Source organism: Choloepus didactylus, chromosome 2 (assembly GCF_015220235.1).
Source record: "Choloepus didactylus isolate mChoDid1 chromosome 2, mChoDid1.pri, whole genome shotgun sequence".
In the NCBI taxonomy this organism is placed as follows: domain Eukaryota; kingdom Metazoa; phylum Chordata; class Mammalia; order Pilosa; family Megalonychidae; genus Choloepus; species Choloepus didactylus.
The window spans coordinates 195,912,404-195,928,988 of record NC_051308.1 but is presented as its reverse complement, the minus strand read 5'-3'; the positions used below and the strand labels follow the sequence as shown (position 1 = coordinate 195,928,988).

Below are 16,585 nucleotides of genomic sequence, written 5' to 3'. Positions count from 1 at the left end.
GCTATCTAGGAAGGTACTTCCCTTGCAACAGTACAGATAAAAACCAATATCTAAACAAATGACTGTAATAGCACATGATGAATACAAGAGCAAGAATAGTAACTAATCTTTGCACAGCACTTTATGATTCACAAGGGACACCGACATCTGCTAACTAATTTCCTCTTCATTATCTCCACTTTGAGGTAAGTGCTATCATTTCCATTTCACAGATGAAGAAACTGAGGTTCAAGAAAGTTTATTTAATATAAAAGAAAAATGGTTATATATTGTTTAATGGTACCCCAGACCCTATTCCTCCCTCTTTTGGCAATGAAACCCTGTATTTGTTCTCTTTGGAGATCAAACATCAACTGGATTTTAAAAATTACATCCAATAATAAATTGTCTATAAGAGATACACTTAAAACTTAAAGAGTTAGAATATTACAAATAAACAAAGTAAAAAAGATGTAACAGGCAAGTATGAACGACATTGAAATCTTAATATCTGCCAAAGAGGAGTTTTTGTTTCAAAAGATAACAAGAGACAAAGTCATATATTCATAAAAGAAACAATATGCAAACAAATCAATGCAACTGGCAAAACACATAGATGTATCTAATGATACAATGATAAAATATACAGAACTGCAGGGAGAAACAGATGCATAATTGCAGATGAAGATTTTACTATCTCTGTCTCAGAAACTGATTTATCGAGAAGACAGAAAATAAGCAGAGATACTGAAGGACTGAATCATGTAATTACCATATTGTAACAGTTTTACACCCTATCCAAGAGTAGACTCTAGAAGAATTAAAGGCATAATAAAAGTGAAAGTAAAAGTGTAAAGTTAATAGAAAGTCATCGTTTGTTACTGAGGGTAAAGGAAAGACAAAACTTCAAAAGCACAAATTATAAGATAAAAAATTGATGAATATAATTACATCAAAATTAAGGACTTCTGTTCAACAAAGGACACTATGGACAAAGTGACTAGATGGGAGAATGTTATAGTTTCTTTGACTGCTCAAGCAAATACCATGCAAAGGGATGGGTTAGACAATGGGGATTTATTAGCTCACAGTTTTGAGGCTAAAAGAAATTCCAAATCAAAGCATCATCAAGGCAATGCTTTCTTCTAGAAGACTTGTATTCTGGATCTGGCTGCCAGTGATCCTTGGTCCTTAGCTTGCCAAATGGCAAGGCACATGGCTTCGAATCCTGGTCTCTCCTTCTCCTCTGGGTTCCATTGATGTTCAGCTTCTGGCTGCTTCCTTGGTGGCTTTTTCTGTCTGTCTGAGTTTCATTCTACTTATAAAGGACTCCAGTAATAAGATTAAGACCCATCCTGGGCCATATCTTAACTGAAGTAACCTTATCCAAAGGTCCTACTAACAATGGGTTCACACCTATAGGAATGGATTGTTTAAGAATATGTTTTTCTGAAATACATACAGCTCCAAACCATCACAACCTAAAGGCAGAACTCTTGCAAATAAATAAGAGAAGTACGACTTCTAGAAAAAAATAAGCAAAATATATGAACAGAAAGGAAATTCAAAAATCAGAAGACATACAAAGAGATGCTTGAAAACATCAGAGAAATGCAAAATAAAATTGCAATGTGCTATCCCTTTACATCTATTAAACAGAAAAATTAGAATGCTTGATAGTGCCAACAGCTGGTGGGGCCATGGAGATGCTGGAAACCTCATACTTTGCTAGTACATGACTGTACAGCCATTGTGGGGATCAATCTGACCCTGCAGTTCCAGTCCTGAGGTATATCCCAAAGAATTTCTGTAGGTACATAAGGGTTGCACATAAAAAAATTCATTGTAATGTTATTTACTGTGGCAGAGACTTGGAGGCAACCTGGCTGTCTATCACTTGGAGAGTAGATAGCTAAATAGGCAGAACTTTTGCAAATAAATAAGAGGATGCTACATCATAAAGTATTATGCAGCAATTGGAAGCAATGGATTAGATGCATATACAGCAACATGAATGCATTCTAAAAACATAAGTGCTGAGTGAAAAATATATTAAAAAAAGATATTCAAACATTATACCATTAACATGAATTTAAAACACCTTCACACAAAACAAAAATTCACAATTTATACAAACACGTACAAATGAAAAGGAGTACATTAAACAGAACCTAGTTGCCTATGCGGGGAAGGGAAAGGAAATAAAAGGGAAAAAAAGAAATAAGCAAATAAAATTCAAAAGTGACACTGTCACTGACCAAAGATGATAAAATGCCATGTACTGAGGATATGATTATCTAAACCCTTTGTACCTAAGGTTAAACCAACCAATCAACAAACGAACACAAAACTGGAAGGAAAAACAACAAATATTGCATGCTTGTCTCTAAATGTTGGGGATTCATGTAATTTTTATTTTCCTCTTGATACATTTGTAGATGCCAAATTTTTTACACTGAATACGTTACTTTTGAAAATTAAAAATATAACCAGAATCTAAAAAAAATAATCTGGAGGAGTATGGTTCAGTGGCAGAATGGTGTGTTCAAAGGACAAGTCCTAGAAGGAAACAAAAAAAATCTGAAAGTCTGTGTGTAGAATGGGTGGAACTATGCACACACTTTTTCTTTTTAAAATTACTCTAAGTTCTGACATAATATTTGCACAATGAATCAAAATAAAAGGCAAAAGAAAATTTAACAAAGGTAAAAGCAGCAGGTATAAAAATATTAAAATGGATCCTTATTGTTTACTTGTCCCTCAAAATTTTGCATGAAAATCAGTATCTTATCTAGCAATATTAAAATTATGTAACAATTGGCAGCTCAAGCGCTTGACCAATCAGAGCAGACATTGATAGTAAACAGGGTTCATATCAGACTGGCATTTCTAACATTATAGCTCACCCCACACACCAGCCCTCAAGCCTCAAGACGAAATGTTCCAACTCAGCACCTGATACATTGCTCCTTTTTATAATGGGATGACTCTTATATTACAAAAACAGGTATAAAGGTAAGTTTCCCAAATCAGAACATGTCAACTATTGTAAGGCTCAGACTCTACCAGTTATCAGCCTATAAGAAGGAAGAAAGAAGGGGCCCTTACTGCTCCTCCCTGACCTCACTACCCCAATTCCATTCACCCCAGTGCCCTGTTGTTCTTTGACTCTGAAATCTGGTCCACACAGCCCTTTCTCCATTTTATTCATCCTTCAAGATATGGCTCAAAAGTCACTTTCTTCATGAAGTCCTCCATGAAACCACCAGGCAGAGTTAGCCACCATCCCATCTGTGCCTCATAGTATATATTTTGTTTGGTTTTTCAACTAATATTTTTTAAGCACCTACTATGTGCCAGACCCATATCTGTATCCCTGTGCTATCATTTCCTGAGTTGTGTGACAGCCATGTCTGGGCATGATGCCCCTACTAGACTGGAATTATTTCTTGGTGGATTCCTAGTAAAACAAAAGAAGGAAGAAATTAGCATTTCATCCTCACGGCTGACTTTGCAGTAGGTCCTCTTATTAACTGTGTTTTACAAATGGGAAAAATGAAACACGGGAAAGTTAGGTAATCTGCCCAAGGTAATAGAGCTGGTAAATGACAGAATAAGGAATTGACCAGGGTGGCCTTGAACAGCTGACAACTGCACTAGCTTTATTACTTATATGAAAAGGCTGCCACATTTCATTCAATTACTTTTTGTAGGTTGTTAAAGAAATTTTTTTATAAAGAGGAAAATTACTTTGCACTTATTTTCCTTAAAAGGGTATTTCTTCCATGTGGAATGCTGCTTACTCTCCAAGCTCAATAGTAATAGATATTCATTCACTCATTCAACAGCTTGATGCAAAAGAAGGATAAGTTTTGGAAACAGACACACTTGAATTCAGATACCAGCCCTGCTCCTTACTAGAATTTGACCCTAAACAAGTGGTTTGCCCACTTTGAGCAGTTTTCTCATCTGTAAAATGGAGACAATAATGGTATCCTCTACAAAGGCTGCTTCGAGAATTAAATAAGCACATCATAGGAGCTCCACAAATTTATGGGAAAGTTTGTAAACTGTACAGAGCTATATGAATGCATGTCATTATAATGTTGCGACCAGGTGGTACAGCAAACATAAACATAAGATCAATTAATCTGAAAACCAGGACAGTTATTTAAAAATGACATAGGGCACAAAACAGCAGAGAAGAAAAAGAACTTTCACAAAGTATCTTTCCTTATGTTAAGATGAAGTCTGTTTTTGTTTTTAAGTGCTTGACATATCTGCAAGACAAAAGCATCATAGGCCACAAGTATATCCATCAGCACTGTTCAATAAATACTAAGTAATAAGGTAATTTAAGCAAAATAAAATCCCTGGGTGTTCAAGGATAAATTAAAGGTGAGGATCAAGTTTATACAGATGCTTACTTACTGGAAATAAATCTCATAAACACTATGATAATGTTAGTAGTAATAGCTACCTCTTGTTGATGGTATATTATACATCAGGCACTTTCACACATTAGCTCATTTAATCCCTGAAACAACCTCACAAAATAGGAATTATCACTGCTTTTCACTGATAAGGAAATAGAAACCCCAAGAGGTGATGTGACTTTCCCAAGTTGCACAGAATAAAGGAGGTGGGGTGGAAAAATAAATCCAAAGCTCATTCCAAAATAAGGCAAATAATTTTGTTCCCCCAGATTTTGCCAAACACATGAATATTTCTCCTTCTAGGAGTCTCTTAGTATAATCATTTTTTCTCCAGTTACAGTTCATCTTTCTGGCCAACACTGACTTGATTTTTACCCAGAAATGTTCTTTCAATATCATCTTCCTTTATCTGCCTGCCATTTCCTGGTTCCCCAGCAGGATCCTCTTCACCTTCCTCTTCTTCAATTCCCCAGATGTCATCTTCCTCTTCCTCCTCCTTTTCCTTTTTTTTCTTGTCCTCTTCTTCCTGTTTTCTTTTTTCCATTTCTTCATACAGTTCTCTCCATTGCTTCTCTACGTCCTGTTAGGGTATGGAATTTCAAAACATTTTCAGATGTTATAAACAAAGTTAATCCACTTTAGAAATGTCTGATGTCTTCCCACTCTTAAACATGCCTGGAATGGTGTTTATTTATATGCATATTTTTAAAGTGTGTGGGATGGAGAGAAGTGTGTGTTTGTGTGCATATAATTTGTTCATAAATAAAATTGGCTCAGATTCAGCAGACATTTATTGAATGCCTACTGCTCTGTAAGGCACGGCCCTAGACATTATGCACACATTATTTCTATTCCTCACAGCAGTGTAATGAGGTAAGTGTTACTAGTCCCACTGTTGAGATGAGGGATCCGAGGGACTGATTACATGATTTGCCTAAAGCTATATAGCTAGTGAGTGGTAGAGCTAGGATTAGAAACCAGATTTCCTGGCTCTGAGTCTGGCCCTCTTTCTGCTATACTACAGTAATACAATCTTTATGAAGCTCTTTGAATTAACTTTTGAACAGTGACCAGTAAAAATTTGCATTGTCAGCAACAGGACTTCTTGGTATTCTCTAATATGTTCATCCAGGTACTAGAATTTGATCCCCAGAGGGTCCTGAAAGAAGGGACCCTTAGTACAAACTTCTCTAGGGCTTGAACCCACCTAATAGCTTTATCCAGTCTTGGGGGACAAAGCTAGGTTAAGGACCTGCATACCCAGTAGGCTGGGCCCCTTCTAGAATTTGCTAAGACCAAATGCTTGACATTTCATTTTGTGTTTCCCACGAGATTAGGAAGAAATCTTCCTGCGATCAGGCCTTCATTTTCTTATGCCTGGAAAGCACTGGCTACAATTAATGTCTAGTTTTTTACTTCCCTCTCCTTCTACATGCTGCAATCTGCTTCCACCCTCCATTCTTCACCAAAACTCCTCTTGCCAAAGACCATCAACTTCACCAACTCCTCCATTCCACCAGACCTACAATCCATTGAGCCTATCATCTTTTCATTATTCCTCAACTAACTCATGTTCTCACTTTTCTCCTTGCACAGCTTAGATTCTATTGTCTATCGCTATAATCACTCCCTTGCAAACACTCGCAGTTCCCTTGCCCTTCCCTTCCTTAGTTGGGCAACCCCTCAACCCTGGTTAAATCCAACACCTGCACCCAAGCAGAGAAAATGGCTAGAGAAAACCATGTAACCAGACTGATTAGTCTCATTTAAAATTCATGATGACTAAACTGAAGTGAGTCCTTAAAGCTAGGGGGAGCCTACTGTATTTCTGTGGTTGATTCATTCTCCTGCTTGGATAACTGCTTCTGACTTTCTTTTCTTTCTTCCAACTTCCAGTGCACATTTACCAACATCTCTCTAAGTTGTTGGCCATACTGCCTATTTCACAATCAGAAGAAATTTTCCACATACTCTGTGGCAGCCATAGAGTTACAGCACTTGGATCTTCCTTGAAGAAGTGCAGTGAGTTGACAGTATCTGGAGATCCATTGCAACATTTGAGCCCAGGCCATGCTGTTCTCAAGCAGCCCCTAGTCAACGACAGAGCCTGGAAGGGGTTCTAGGGCCTGGTCATTTCCAACACAGGACTCCTCTACAGGCAATCTTTGCACTGGAACTCTTTTGGGTTGGTGAGGCTTTCTCAGAGCTGTCCTGTGGCGTGCAACTCCTCCTATCCAATCCTCCTACCTTCTCTCTCTCCTTTCAGAGGTGTCAGGCTTTCCTGCCTATTTCTGCTCCCTATACCCTTTATCTTTCCCAGGAATTACCCCCAATAAATCTCTGACACTTCTAACTCTATCTTCGGATCTGCTTCCCAGAGGATCTGCCTGACAAATACCTCCACCATCACATCTACACATCTACCTGCATATATATTCTCATACACTCATTCTTTACTGAGTTATTACGGATGAACCTAGTTGTGCCCCTCTCTGAAGCCAGCCCATCTTCTTATGCACTAGATCTCATCCACTCTCACCTGCTCAAGGACTTGCTCCAGAAATTCTGCCCTTTCTCTCCTGCATTGGCTTGTCTCTCTCTACTGGATCATCCCTATTACCATACAAGTCAGCAGTGATATCTTCTACATAAAAAAATAAAATCTTGATCAACATCCCCCTTCACCTGCCATTCATTCTCTTCACCCCCTTTACAGCAAAACTCCTCATAAGACTAGTCTACACATGCTGTCTCCAGTTTTTCTTCTGTTCTTTCTTGCCTGTTTCTCTCCATTGAAACTGCTCATATCAGGGTTACCAATGAACTCCATGTTACCGAATTCAGTGATCCATTCTCAGTCTTAGTCTTTCTTGACCACTTGACACAATTGATGACTCATTTTCCCCTTAAAATACGTTCTTCACTTGGCCTATAGAATACTGCTCTGTCTTGGTTCTCCACCTACCTTGCTGATCACTTTTCTTAGTGTTCTTTGCTAGTTCCACTTTATCTCTTTCATCTCTAAACATTGAGGTGCTCCAAGCTTATCCTTGAATCTCTTCTCTATACCTACCCACTCCTTAGGGGAGTTCATCTAGTTCCATGGGGTTTTAAGTATTTTCTGTAGGGTGGTGACTCCCAAATTTTTATCTCTTATCCAATCTCATAACCAATTGCTTTCCTGACATTTCCACTTGGATTTCTGTTAATTACATCAGACTTAACATTTTAAAATTATGTTTCTGATTTCTGCCACCCAACCTCAAAATCTGTTCCTTCCTTCATTTTCCCCATCTCAGTAACTCCTTCCTACTATTCACTCAGGTAAAAGCCTTGGAATCATCTTATTTACTCTTATGCATTCTCCACATCTAATCCACCAACAGCTCCTATGAATTCTACCTTCAAAATGTCTCCACAGTTTGAGCACTTCTCTTTATCTCCAGCACTATCATCTGCTTCTGGTCTTGCTCCCCTACTGTCTTTTTGCAGCACAGTTGGCAGAGTAATATTTTTTCTTTCATTTTTTCCATTATTAGAGAAGTTGTGGGTTTACAGAACAATCATACATAAAATACAGGATTCCCATATGCCACCCCACAACCAATACCTTGCATTAGTGTGGATCATTTGTTACAATTGATGAGAGCACATTTTTATAATTGTACTACAAAGTAATATTTTTTAAACCATGAGACAGCACATATCACTCCTCCACTTAGAAACCTCCAATGGCTCCCCAGCTATACCCCCTCAAATACTCTCATTTCCTCTCACTCAGTTCCAGCCACAATCTCTTTACTTGTTCTTAAACAAGTGAGTTATACTTCTACTTTGGGACCTTTATACTTGTTCTTTCTACCTAGAAGGTTTTCTTCTTTCCCAGATATCCACATGGCTTGCTGCCTTACTTCATTTAAGTCTCTTAAATTTTATTTACTCAGTTTGTCCTCCCCTGGTCACTCCAGTATAAAAAGCAAAACCATCGTGAACACAGCTCTCTCCATGCTTTATTGTTCTCCACAGTATATCTCACTATTTCACATCTTCATGTATATTTACTTCTTCACATATTTCTTGTTGGTCTACCCTAACTAACTATAAACACCATAAAAGCAGAAACTTCTCTATTTTATTTTACTGCTATTACCCCAGAAATTATAACAGTGCTTTTAAACAGGCACTTAACAAGTATTTGTCAAGTGAATATATGGTTTAATAATGATAGCTACCATGTATTAACCACTTACCAAATGCCATGCACTTATGAGATAGTTTCTATCATTATTCCCAATTTACAGATGAGGAAATTGAAGCTCAGAGAGGTTAAGTAACTTAACCAAAGCCATGCAGCTAGTAAGTGATGGAGCCTGGATTTAAATCTAAGCAGTTTAACCCCAAAACTCATGCTCCTAAACAATATGTAATATTGTCTCAATGAAAAAATATTAGATGATAACCCGAAAGTAAAAACAAAACAAAACCAGAAACTAATTGTAAGAAAATCTAATTTTTCCTCAATGATTGTTTCAATGCTTCTTTAGAAATATCAAGCATTAAAGTTCTCTCAAAAACAATTTTGATGGTGGGGGTGGGGTGCTGGCACGTTGCTGGTGCCAAAGCATGAGCTTGATTGGGAAATCAAGCACTGGCCACAAATCTGCTTGAATGGGCCTTCCTGCAGAACCGGGAAGTGCAGACTGGAGGGTGTCACCATCATGAGACCGTCACCCCAAGTATCACTCCACCCATAAAATAATCCTGGGACAGCAGGGGAGCTGGTAAACAGCACAATTATCTTCCTTCTTCCTCCCAGCCAGCTATTAGAAATGGCTCAGCTGCTCTGTTCTGAGCAGGCAATGTGATAGAAGAAGCATGAGTTCTGGGTTCAAATTCTAACTCATCAAGTTACGGGCTGTGTGTGACCTTGAGCAATTCATATCTTCTCCCTGAACCTCAGTTCCTACATTTGAAAAAAAAGTAAGTAATAAAATAATAATAAAATAAATTTCATTTAATAATAAATAATAATAAAATAAAGGTAATATCTGTTTGCTAGATTGTGTTAAGGCTAAACAAGAAAGTTTTGGAACATGCTCACAGGGTCAAGTACAGAGTTGATTCTTCCCCCACCTTGTGGGGCCATGGGACCAGCAAATGAGACAATGATCGTGAGGTTGATTTTTAAAATGCAAACAACAGTGCACAACTGAGGAGTCAGACATCTGAAAATCAGTCTAGGGGAGCCCTTACTTTTCTTATTCCCCAAGTCTTATTTCCAACCTCTTCAGCAAATTCCTCATCATTTGTAAGAAGGAAATTGTCAAAGATGCTGCCTGATTTTACCTGTTGAAAAAAAAGTGATGGGATTATTAAAATTAGTTACCTAAATGTAAAGGGCTTAAGAACCACCCTGGTGGGGGGGGGGGGGGCTGGGTTCTTGCTAAATGCAGATGTTCAGACCTGGGGCCCAGAGATTTTAATCAGTAGATTGAGGTGAGGCCAGGAGAATACAGACGGTGTTAACAAAATAGAGGGTCTAAAATGCTTTACCACCCTAGCTGATCTGCTTGTTTCCCAAGCTGCTTCTGTGCTCCCCAAGCCTCTGTACACTGTTTCAGAGGGTTGTGAAGAAACTGATTACTCTGCTGGGTTCCAAGTCAGTGCCCAGTGGCTCTTGCCCCAGTTCAGATTGACAGGACTGACTTCTGATGCCACTTATAGATGACCTTTTACAGATTCTCTCCTTAATATAATCAGGAAAACTAAAAGAGCATAGGGGAGGTTTGACAAGAAATATGAACACAATCTAGAGTCTCTACAACTTAGATCCTATACTATATTTCTTTATTTTCTTAAAAACAACATTTTCAGTATATGCAATAAAAGGAAAAGATGACTTAAATCAATGTACTATTTTCAGTGTTTGCTGGTGTTATGATAAAGGAACAGAATAGAAAGAGCATAAATCTTGGAGCCACACAGACCAGCTCAACCACATACTAACTGGGTGACCTTGGGCAAGTTACTTAGCTTCTCTGAGTCCATACCCTCCTAAGTAATATAGGGAAAATAATAACTCCCTTACAATGCTGTCATGAGAATTAGAGATAATATATGTAAAAAGCATAGAACCTGGCAAATAATAGTCACTAAATAAATGGTAATGGTTACTATTTATAACTTTTCAATATCTGGCTATGTTTCTAAAGGAGGGTCATGCTGTAATTTTTTACTTTAGCAGTGTGTTAAAAAAATCAGCAAAGTTTGCAGCATGAGTTATTATGTGTCTCTCACCTAGGCTTGGAAACACCCCTACCTTACTCCTTCTTGGCCAAAAATGTTTTTTTTAATAAAGACAGTTTTTATTTGACTCACATCACCCCAAATGACAAAAACAATGACAAAATGGTCACTTTGAATAGGGATCATTATTTTGCTCTGAGGTGTTTTTTTTTTAATCAGTTTTAATACATTCCTTGTGCAACTTTAAAATATTTTCTTACATTTATGATTTTTTCTCTTTTGAGTTGTGAGCAGCCTTGATTAGAGAACTGCCCATTTGTTGGCTCTTACATTTTCCCTACTCCCACAAGAAATGTTCCTAATCTCCCCCATTCTCTTCAGTGCTCCTTTGTCCCTATCTCCCTTATACTCCAGGCTCTGCCTCCAAAGTGAAAGAAAATATACTTCTCTTTCTTTTCGTAATTGTTGTGGGGAGTAAAGAACACATGAGAAAGCTTTGTTAGACTGTAAAACTCTAATGCCCTAAGGCATTTTTAAAACGGTAGTTCACCGAATGTTACCTGATTTCTTGCACTATCCCACTTGGATCATAAAATGGAAAGAGTATAGATTTTGCACTTTTTGGCTATGTGAACTTGACAAGTCAAGTCACCTCTCTGAGCCCTTGGCTTCATCATCTGTGCAGAACTGTGTCATGATCAAGATAAAGAGATAATGTGGGGGTGTCAGAAATGTAGACAGTCAGGCCATGTCCCAGACCAACACGATCAGAACCTGCATCCTAACAAGATCCCCACATGATTCATATGCACATTAAAGTTTGAGAATCACTCCTCTGGCATGGTTTAAATTCTTCAAATAGAAAGGCATGTAGGGTGACAGAACCCAGAGCAATTTGTGTGGAATAATTTGTTAATTTTGTAGGTAAACAAAGATAAAGTTTAAAATGTGTTTCTTAAATGTTTTCAGCATTAATTAATTTTAAGGAAATGATCAGATTAGGTATATTAATATGATTGTCCATTTTTAAAAGATGTAAAAAGTTTCTATTTTGTATCAAAAGGGAAAAGTTAAAAAAAAACAAAGAAATATCCATGGGAGTTTGTGCAAACTTACCCACATTTTTCAGACCAGAGAAGGAAAGAGGATACATTCTGTTCTTTCCTTCCTCCCTCCCAGCCTCCCTCCTTCCCTTCCTCTTTCCTTTTCTCTTGAACTCCTACCAAACAAACAGTAATTTTTATGCATCATCTCCTCACACCCCTATATTGGTCACTTTGTTCTAGGAAACCAGGACAGTGGAAGGAATGGCCTCAAAAGGGGTGTCTGTCCCTGAGAACTTTGGTGGCTTTGAATTGCAGAAACCACTGGTCAGGGACATGGCCCTGTTCTGAACTTCCAGGAAATACCCAAGGACCAGTGGCTGCAGTTTCCAGAGGCTTTATCATTTGGTGGGTGTTGTCATTAAAGTAAGGACTTTAGAGGCTGGTGGATCTGTGTCTGAATCCAGTCTCTACCAAGCACTAGCTGTGTGCTCTTGGGCATGTCACTTGACACTTTTGAATCTCCACTCTCCTGTAGAGCAGGAGTAATAATAAGGAATAACAATACCTATGTTATAGAGTTATGAGAATTAAGACAGATAATACAGGTAAAGCACTAAGCCCAGGCCAGTGTTGAACAAAAGTGAGTTCCTTTCCTCTTCAGAGGGATTCTGCTTCCAGAACTATGTATTTTGTGGTTTTTAAAAGTCCTCCTGGAAGGGATCATGGGCTAAGGCCTTGACTCTGCCTTTTTGTGAACTGGGGAGGAGTCCTCCCCATCCTCAGTATCAGGTCCCAGAGAAGAGGGAGATAGGGAGAGAATAATGCTCCAAAGGCCTGAGTATCTGAGCCCATCCCTTTCCTTCAATCATAGCCAGGAATGATGACAACCAGAGAGAGGAAGGCTGGGTCTGGACCTGTCATCACGGCTGGAACAGTCACCCCCAGGGATTTCAATGTCCCAATGTTTTACCATATCTCTGATTCCTCTTTATCCCTAGAACCACCCCAAGAAGCAATTAGGATGAGCAGAGGCTATATAAAATATTGGAACCCTGAAGCCGGAGTTAAAAGAAAAAACCTCACTCAAATCCCAGCTTTTCTGCTGACCAGATATATGTATTCAGGCAAATTACATATTTAACTTTCCTGAGCCTCAGTTTTTGCATTTAGAAATGGGAGATTTGATAGTGAGGATTAAATGGCATATGCAAAGTGTCTAGTGCAGGGCTTGGTACATGATAGGGATTCAGTAAATTTTACCTATTTTAATTATTAGGATGAATACAATTAGCTCCATTTTATTTTATTTTCTATTTATTTGTTTATCTCTCTCTATCCATGCCAGGGTTCCAACCCAGGTATGCCTGACTCCAAAGGCCATGGTGCTTCCATACTGGGCTTTTATTATTATAATAATAATAGTTATTATTATTATTATTATTATTATTGTTTTAAAACACTCCCCTTACCCCCCATTTTACAGTTGGAGCTTAGAAAGATCAAAACTATTCAAGTCTTGTGATTTCCAGCCTGGGGCTCTTTTCTACTTTGCAAAAACTTTACAGCGTCTGTTGATAAATTGCTCTGAGCCCAGAGAGATTTACCTGCCAAAGGTCCAGGCCAAGAACACTTATGTTATGATAGTGACAAATGGTGGGGTCAGGCTTATATTTAGGGTTCTCTATTTCTGGATGAATCCACTCCCCCTGGTAATTGGGATTGTCAATGATCCGAGGTTTCCATTGTCCCTGAGCAAAGAAACAAAGAGTGAACATGGCATTAATATTTTTCCATTCTTCTGATCTTAATCTCAATCAATTTAGAAAGACAGTTGTATATTAGGCAGAGGGGATTCAGAGCAGGATCCCTGGAGCTTCTTTACCCTCCTTAGAATTGTCACACAAGACCCCACCCAATTCCCCTTTCTTCTCAGTAGGGGCGAAGGAAGTGGCAGGGACCCACTCCAACCCTGGCCCCAGCTCTCTGCAGAGGCTCATTCATGAAGTCAGGAAAAATATAGCTTCACAGGGACCATCATCTGAGGCTCTGGCGCTTGGGGCTGTTCTTTCCTGTTGTGCAGCACAGGAAACTGTGGCCAAATAGAATCATGCTTCTTCAGCCAGTTTTGTCTCTGGACCATGTGATAGCTTATTCCTTTATTCTGCTTGTGTCTTACACTAGGTTGGGAGTTAGCCCTTAAAGGGAAGTCCTCCCCACCTCCTAACAACTTTGGCTCATTTGTGCCCTCCCCCTTCCCCTTCTGGCCCAGTCCTGAGACTTCAAGTTCCTGACCCCTGACCTGTTTTGACCAGATTCCTCTGACCTGTTGCTTTCTGCCTCTGGACAAACCCCTCACCCAGGGTTGCCTGGACCTCTACCTCCCAGTATTGGCTTTACCAGCTCACCCTTTCTCAAGTAGGCATCTGAAAGCAAGGCTCAGATGAGACTATAGTCCTATGAGAGAGAAGATAACCACAGGATCTCAGAGTTTCCATTTGGTAAAAAGAAACTTACATCTCTTCTGTCTTATTTCCCACCCTATTGGAAAGAGAGACCTCTCACCTTATATTTCAGGTTTGGTATCAGGGGCCCCTCCCACACCCCATCCATCGCCTCATTCCAGTCGTCTGGCTTCTTGGCCTCTGGGTCTGGGATGTACTCAAAGTCCTCCCAGTCCTAAAATGAAATGATCCTTCATGAGGACAGATGTGTGTGGCTGGTATAAGAAGGGTCCAGAGCACAGTCCGGCTGGACCTGCTCCCTGACTCTGCCACTCTCCTGTCCCCACCGCTGGGCCTCTCAGTCCCTTGGGTGAAAGTCTAGCCCAGGACTCTGGAAACAAACCCAGTGCAGGAGAGACAAAGGCTTTACGCACCTCTGGTTCCTGATCCTGGGCTCACCATCACTCTGACTGTGAATACTTTAAGCTCAAATGAGATGTGGTCAGCCATCTACTGAAGGGGATTCTCTTGTCTCTGGACCTGCTCCTCTCCCAGTCATGGGAGCTTCCAGCCTGGGATCCTCTTCCTGAAGGCCTCTCTCAGTGACTTACTTGCCTTCTACCCCAGCATGTTCTAAGACCTGTGTCAATCCTCCCTTCTACCGCAGATCCCTTCTATTTCCCAGGACAGAGATCCAAGTCGCCAACAACCTCTTCCAACTTCCATATTTCTTCTGCTTTGTAGGCTCCAAGGCTTTGCTCTGTCTATGTGGCAGCTCACCTTGGTGCTGACCATATGCTGGCTTCCATGCCCATTTGTCAGACTCACAGTCATGTAGGCTGACTGCATCTGGGGTAGTTCCTTGGTCCCTGGCCTGTCTCAGTACCTTTGTGATTCTTGAGACATACAGTCAGCATCCTATCCTGGGGGGATATAAGCTTGATAGAGCCCTGCCCATCTATTCAGTCTCCATCTTCCCCTGGTCCACTCAGTAGGGGACACAGAGGCCTGCAGCCTCTCCCCTCTCCCCATCAGGTGCGTGGTCCTTACCAGGAGGGAGGGTCTATGGCTGCCCTGAGCCTGTGTCCACTGGGCCTGGCAGCAACCTAATCCCTTACACTCCAGTGGTGCTGATGACCCAGACGTTCTGCCTCATCATCTGCCTTAATTCCCTGACTATGCCTCAGTACCCCTGGGAATGGAGCCCTTTGCTGACTCTTCCTACACATGGCTGGGCTACTGACAGCCACTCTGCAGGCCCCTCTGGACTTCAGCTGCTGGGTCCCATGCTGCCCCTGCCTGGAGATGACCTTTCCCTGACCCATGGTATAGGAACGTGGTATGTGAGGTCCTCTATGACCTGGCTCTGGCAGACCTCTCCAACCTCCTGTCCCACCATTCCCCACCTTGAACTTTAAGCTACAAAAATACTGAACTGTCATGTTATTTTTCACCTAACAATTGTGCCTTTGCTCCAGCTGTTCAGTCCCTGGGTCTGATACGTCTTCCCTCCAACTCACTCTCCCACTTTGCTTGCTCTAATACATTCACTGTTTGAAATGCAGTACTTTATTAGTATGGTTTGTTTGTCTGTATTGAGGATATACTATGTACAAGGCACTATCTTAATGTATTTTATATTAGCTCCTTTCCATCTTCACAACAACCTTTGCACACAGGTATTATCATAATCCGCATTTTATAGATGAGGAAATTGACTTTCATAGCAGTTATGTTCCTTGTTCAGGACCTAACTCTAGTAATTGGGGACCTTGCAGTTAGTAAGTGGTGGCACTTAGATTCAAACCCATATCTGTCTGACCCCAGAGCCTATGTGCTAATCCCTAGGTTAACCCAATCATGCCTGCACCCTCACCCAAGCTGCATCAGGAGCCTCTTGGGCTTCCACATGCCTTGGCTTCCCTGGATCTTAGTAGTTATTATAAGGTGCAATCATTGTTTACTTGTCTTCCCCACCAGACTTTGAGCCCCTAGAGGGCAGGGATTGTCCTCCCTGTAGCTATAGATAGTACAGCTTCCTCAGTGAATGATCAGGAACCAATGAATATATTCCACATCCTTCCCATATCAATAACTTTGGAGTCAAAGAGATCTAGGTTTAAATCTCGGTTCTAACAACAAAATAAAGTTTCAGTGGCTAAGAGATTCCAAATGGAGTCAAGAGGTCACTCTGGTGGACATTCTTATGCACTATACAGATAACCCTTTTTAGGTTTTAATGCATTGGAAGAGCCAGAAGTAAACACCTAATATTATCAAACTGCAAGCCAGTAGCCTTAACTCTTGAAGATGATTGTATAGCAATGTAGCTTAACAAGGTATGACAGTGTGATTGTGAAATCCTTGTGGCTCACACTCCCTTTATCTAGTGTATGGATGGATGAGTAGAAAAATGGGGACAAAAACTAAATGAAAA

At 40.1% G+C, this 16,585-nt stretch overlaps 1 protein-coding gene across 2 annotated transcripts in view; it reads right to left on the bottom strand.

Annotated features, from left to right (window-relative positions):
- Positions 1 to 1,377: 1,377 nt before the first annotated feature.
- LOC119519197 (calreticulin-like) overlaps positions 1,378 to 16,585 on the bottom strand; it is a 43,747-nt gene continuing 28,539 nt past the window's right edge. The window contains exons 6-9 of one of the 2 annotated variants that reach the window (XM_037816730.1): positions 14,270 to 14,383; positions 13,312 to 13,455; positions 9,669 to 9,761; positions 1,378 to 4,995 (exon numbers count right to left, since the gene is read on the bottom strand). In XM_037816730.1, coding sequence (XP_037672658.1) covers positions 4,750 to 4,995; positions 9,669 to 9,761; positions 13,312 to 13,455; positions 14,270 to 14,383 — 597 coding nt within the window. In that variant the 3' untranslated portion in view covers positions 1,378 to 4,749. The remainder of the gene's footprint in view (positions 4,996 to 9,668; positions 9,762 to 13,311; positions 13,456 to 14,269; positions 14,384 to 16,585) is intronic. The other variant, XM_037816740.1, reaches the window with a different exon arrangement.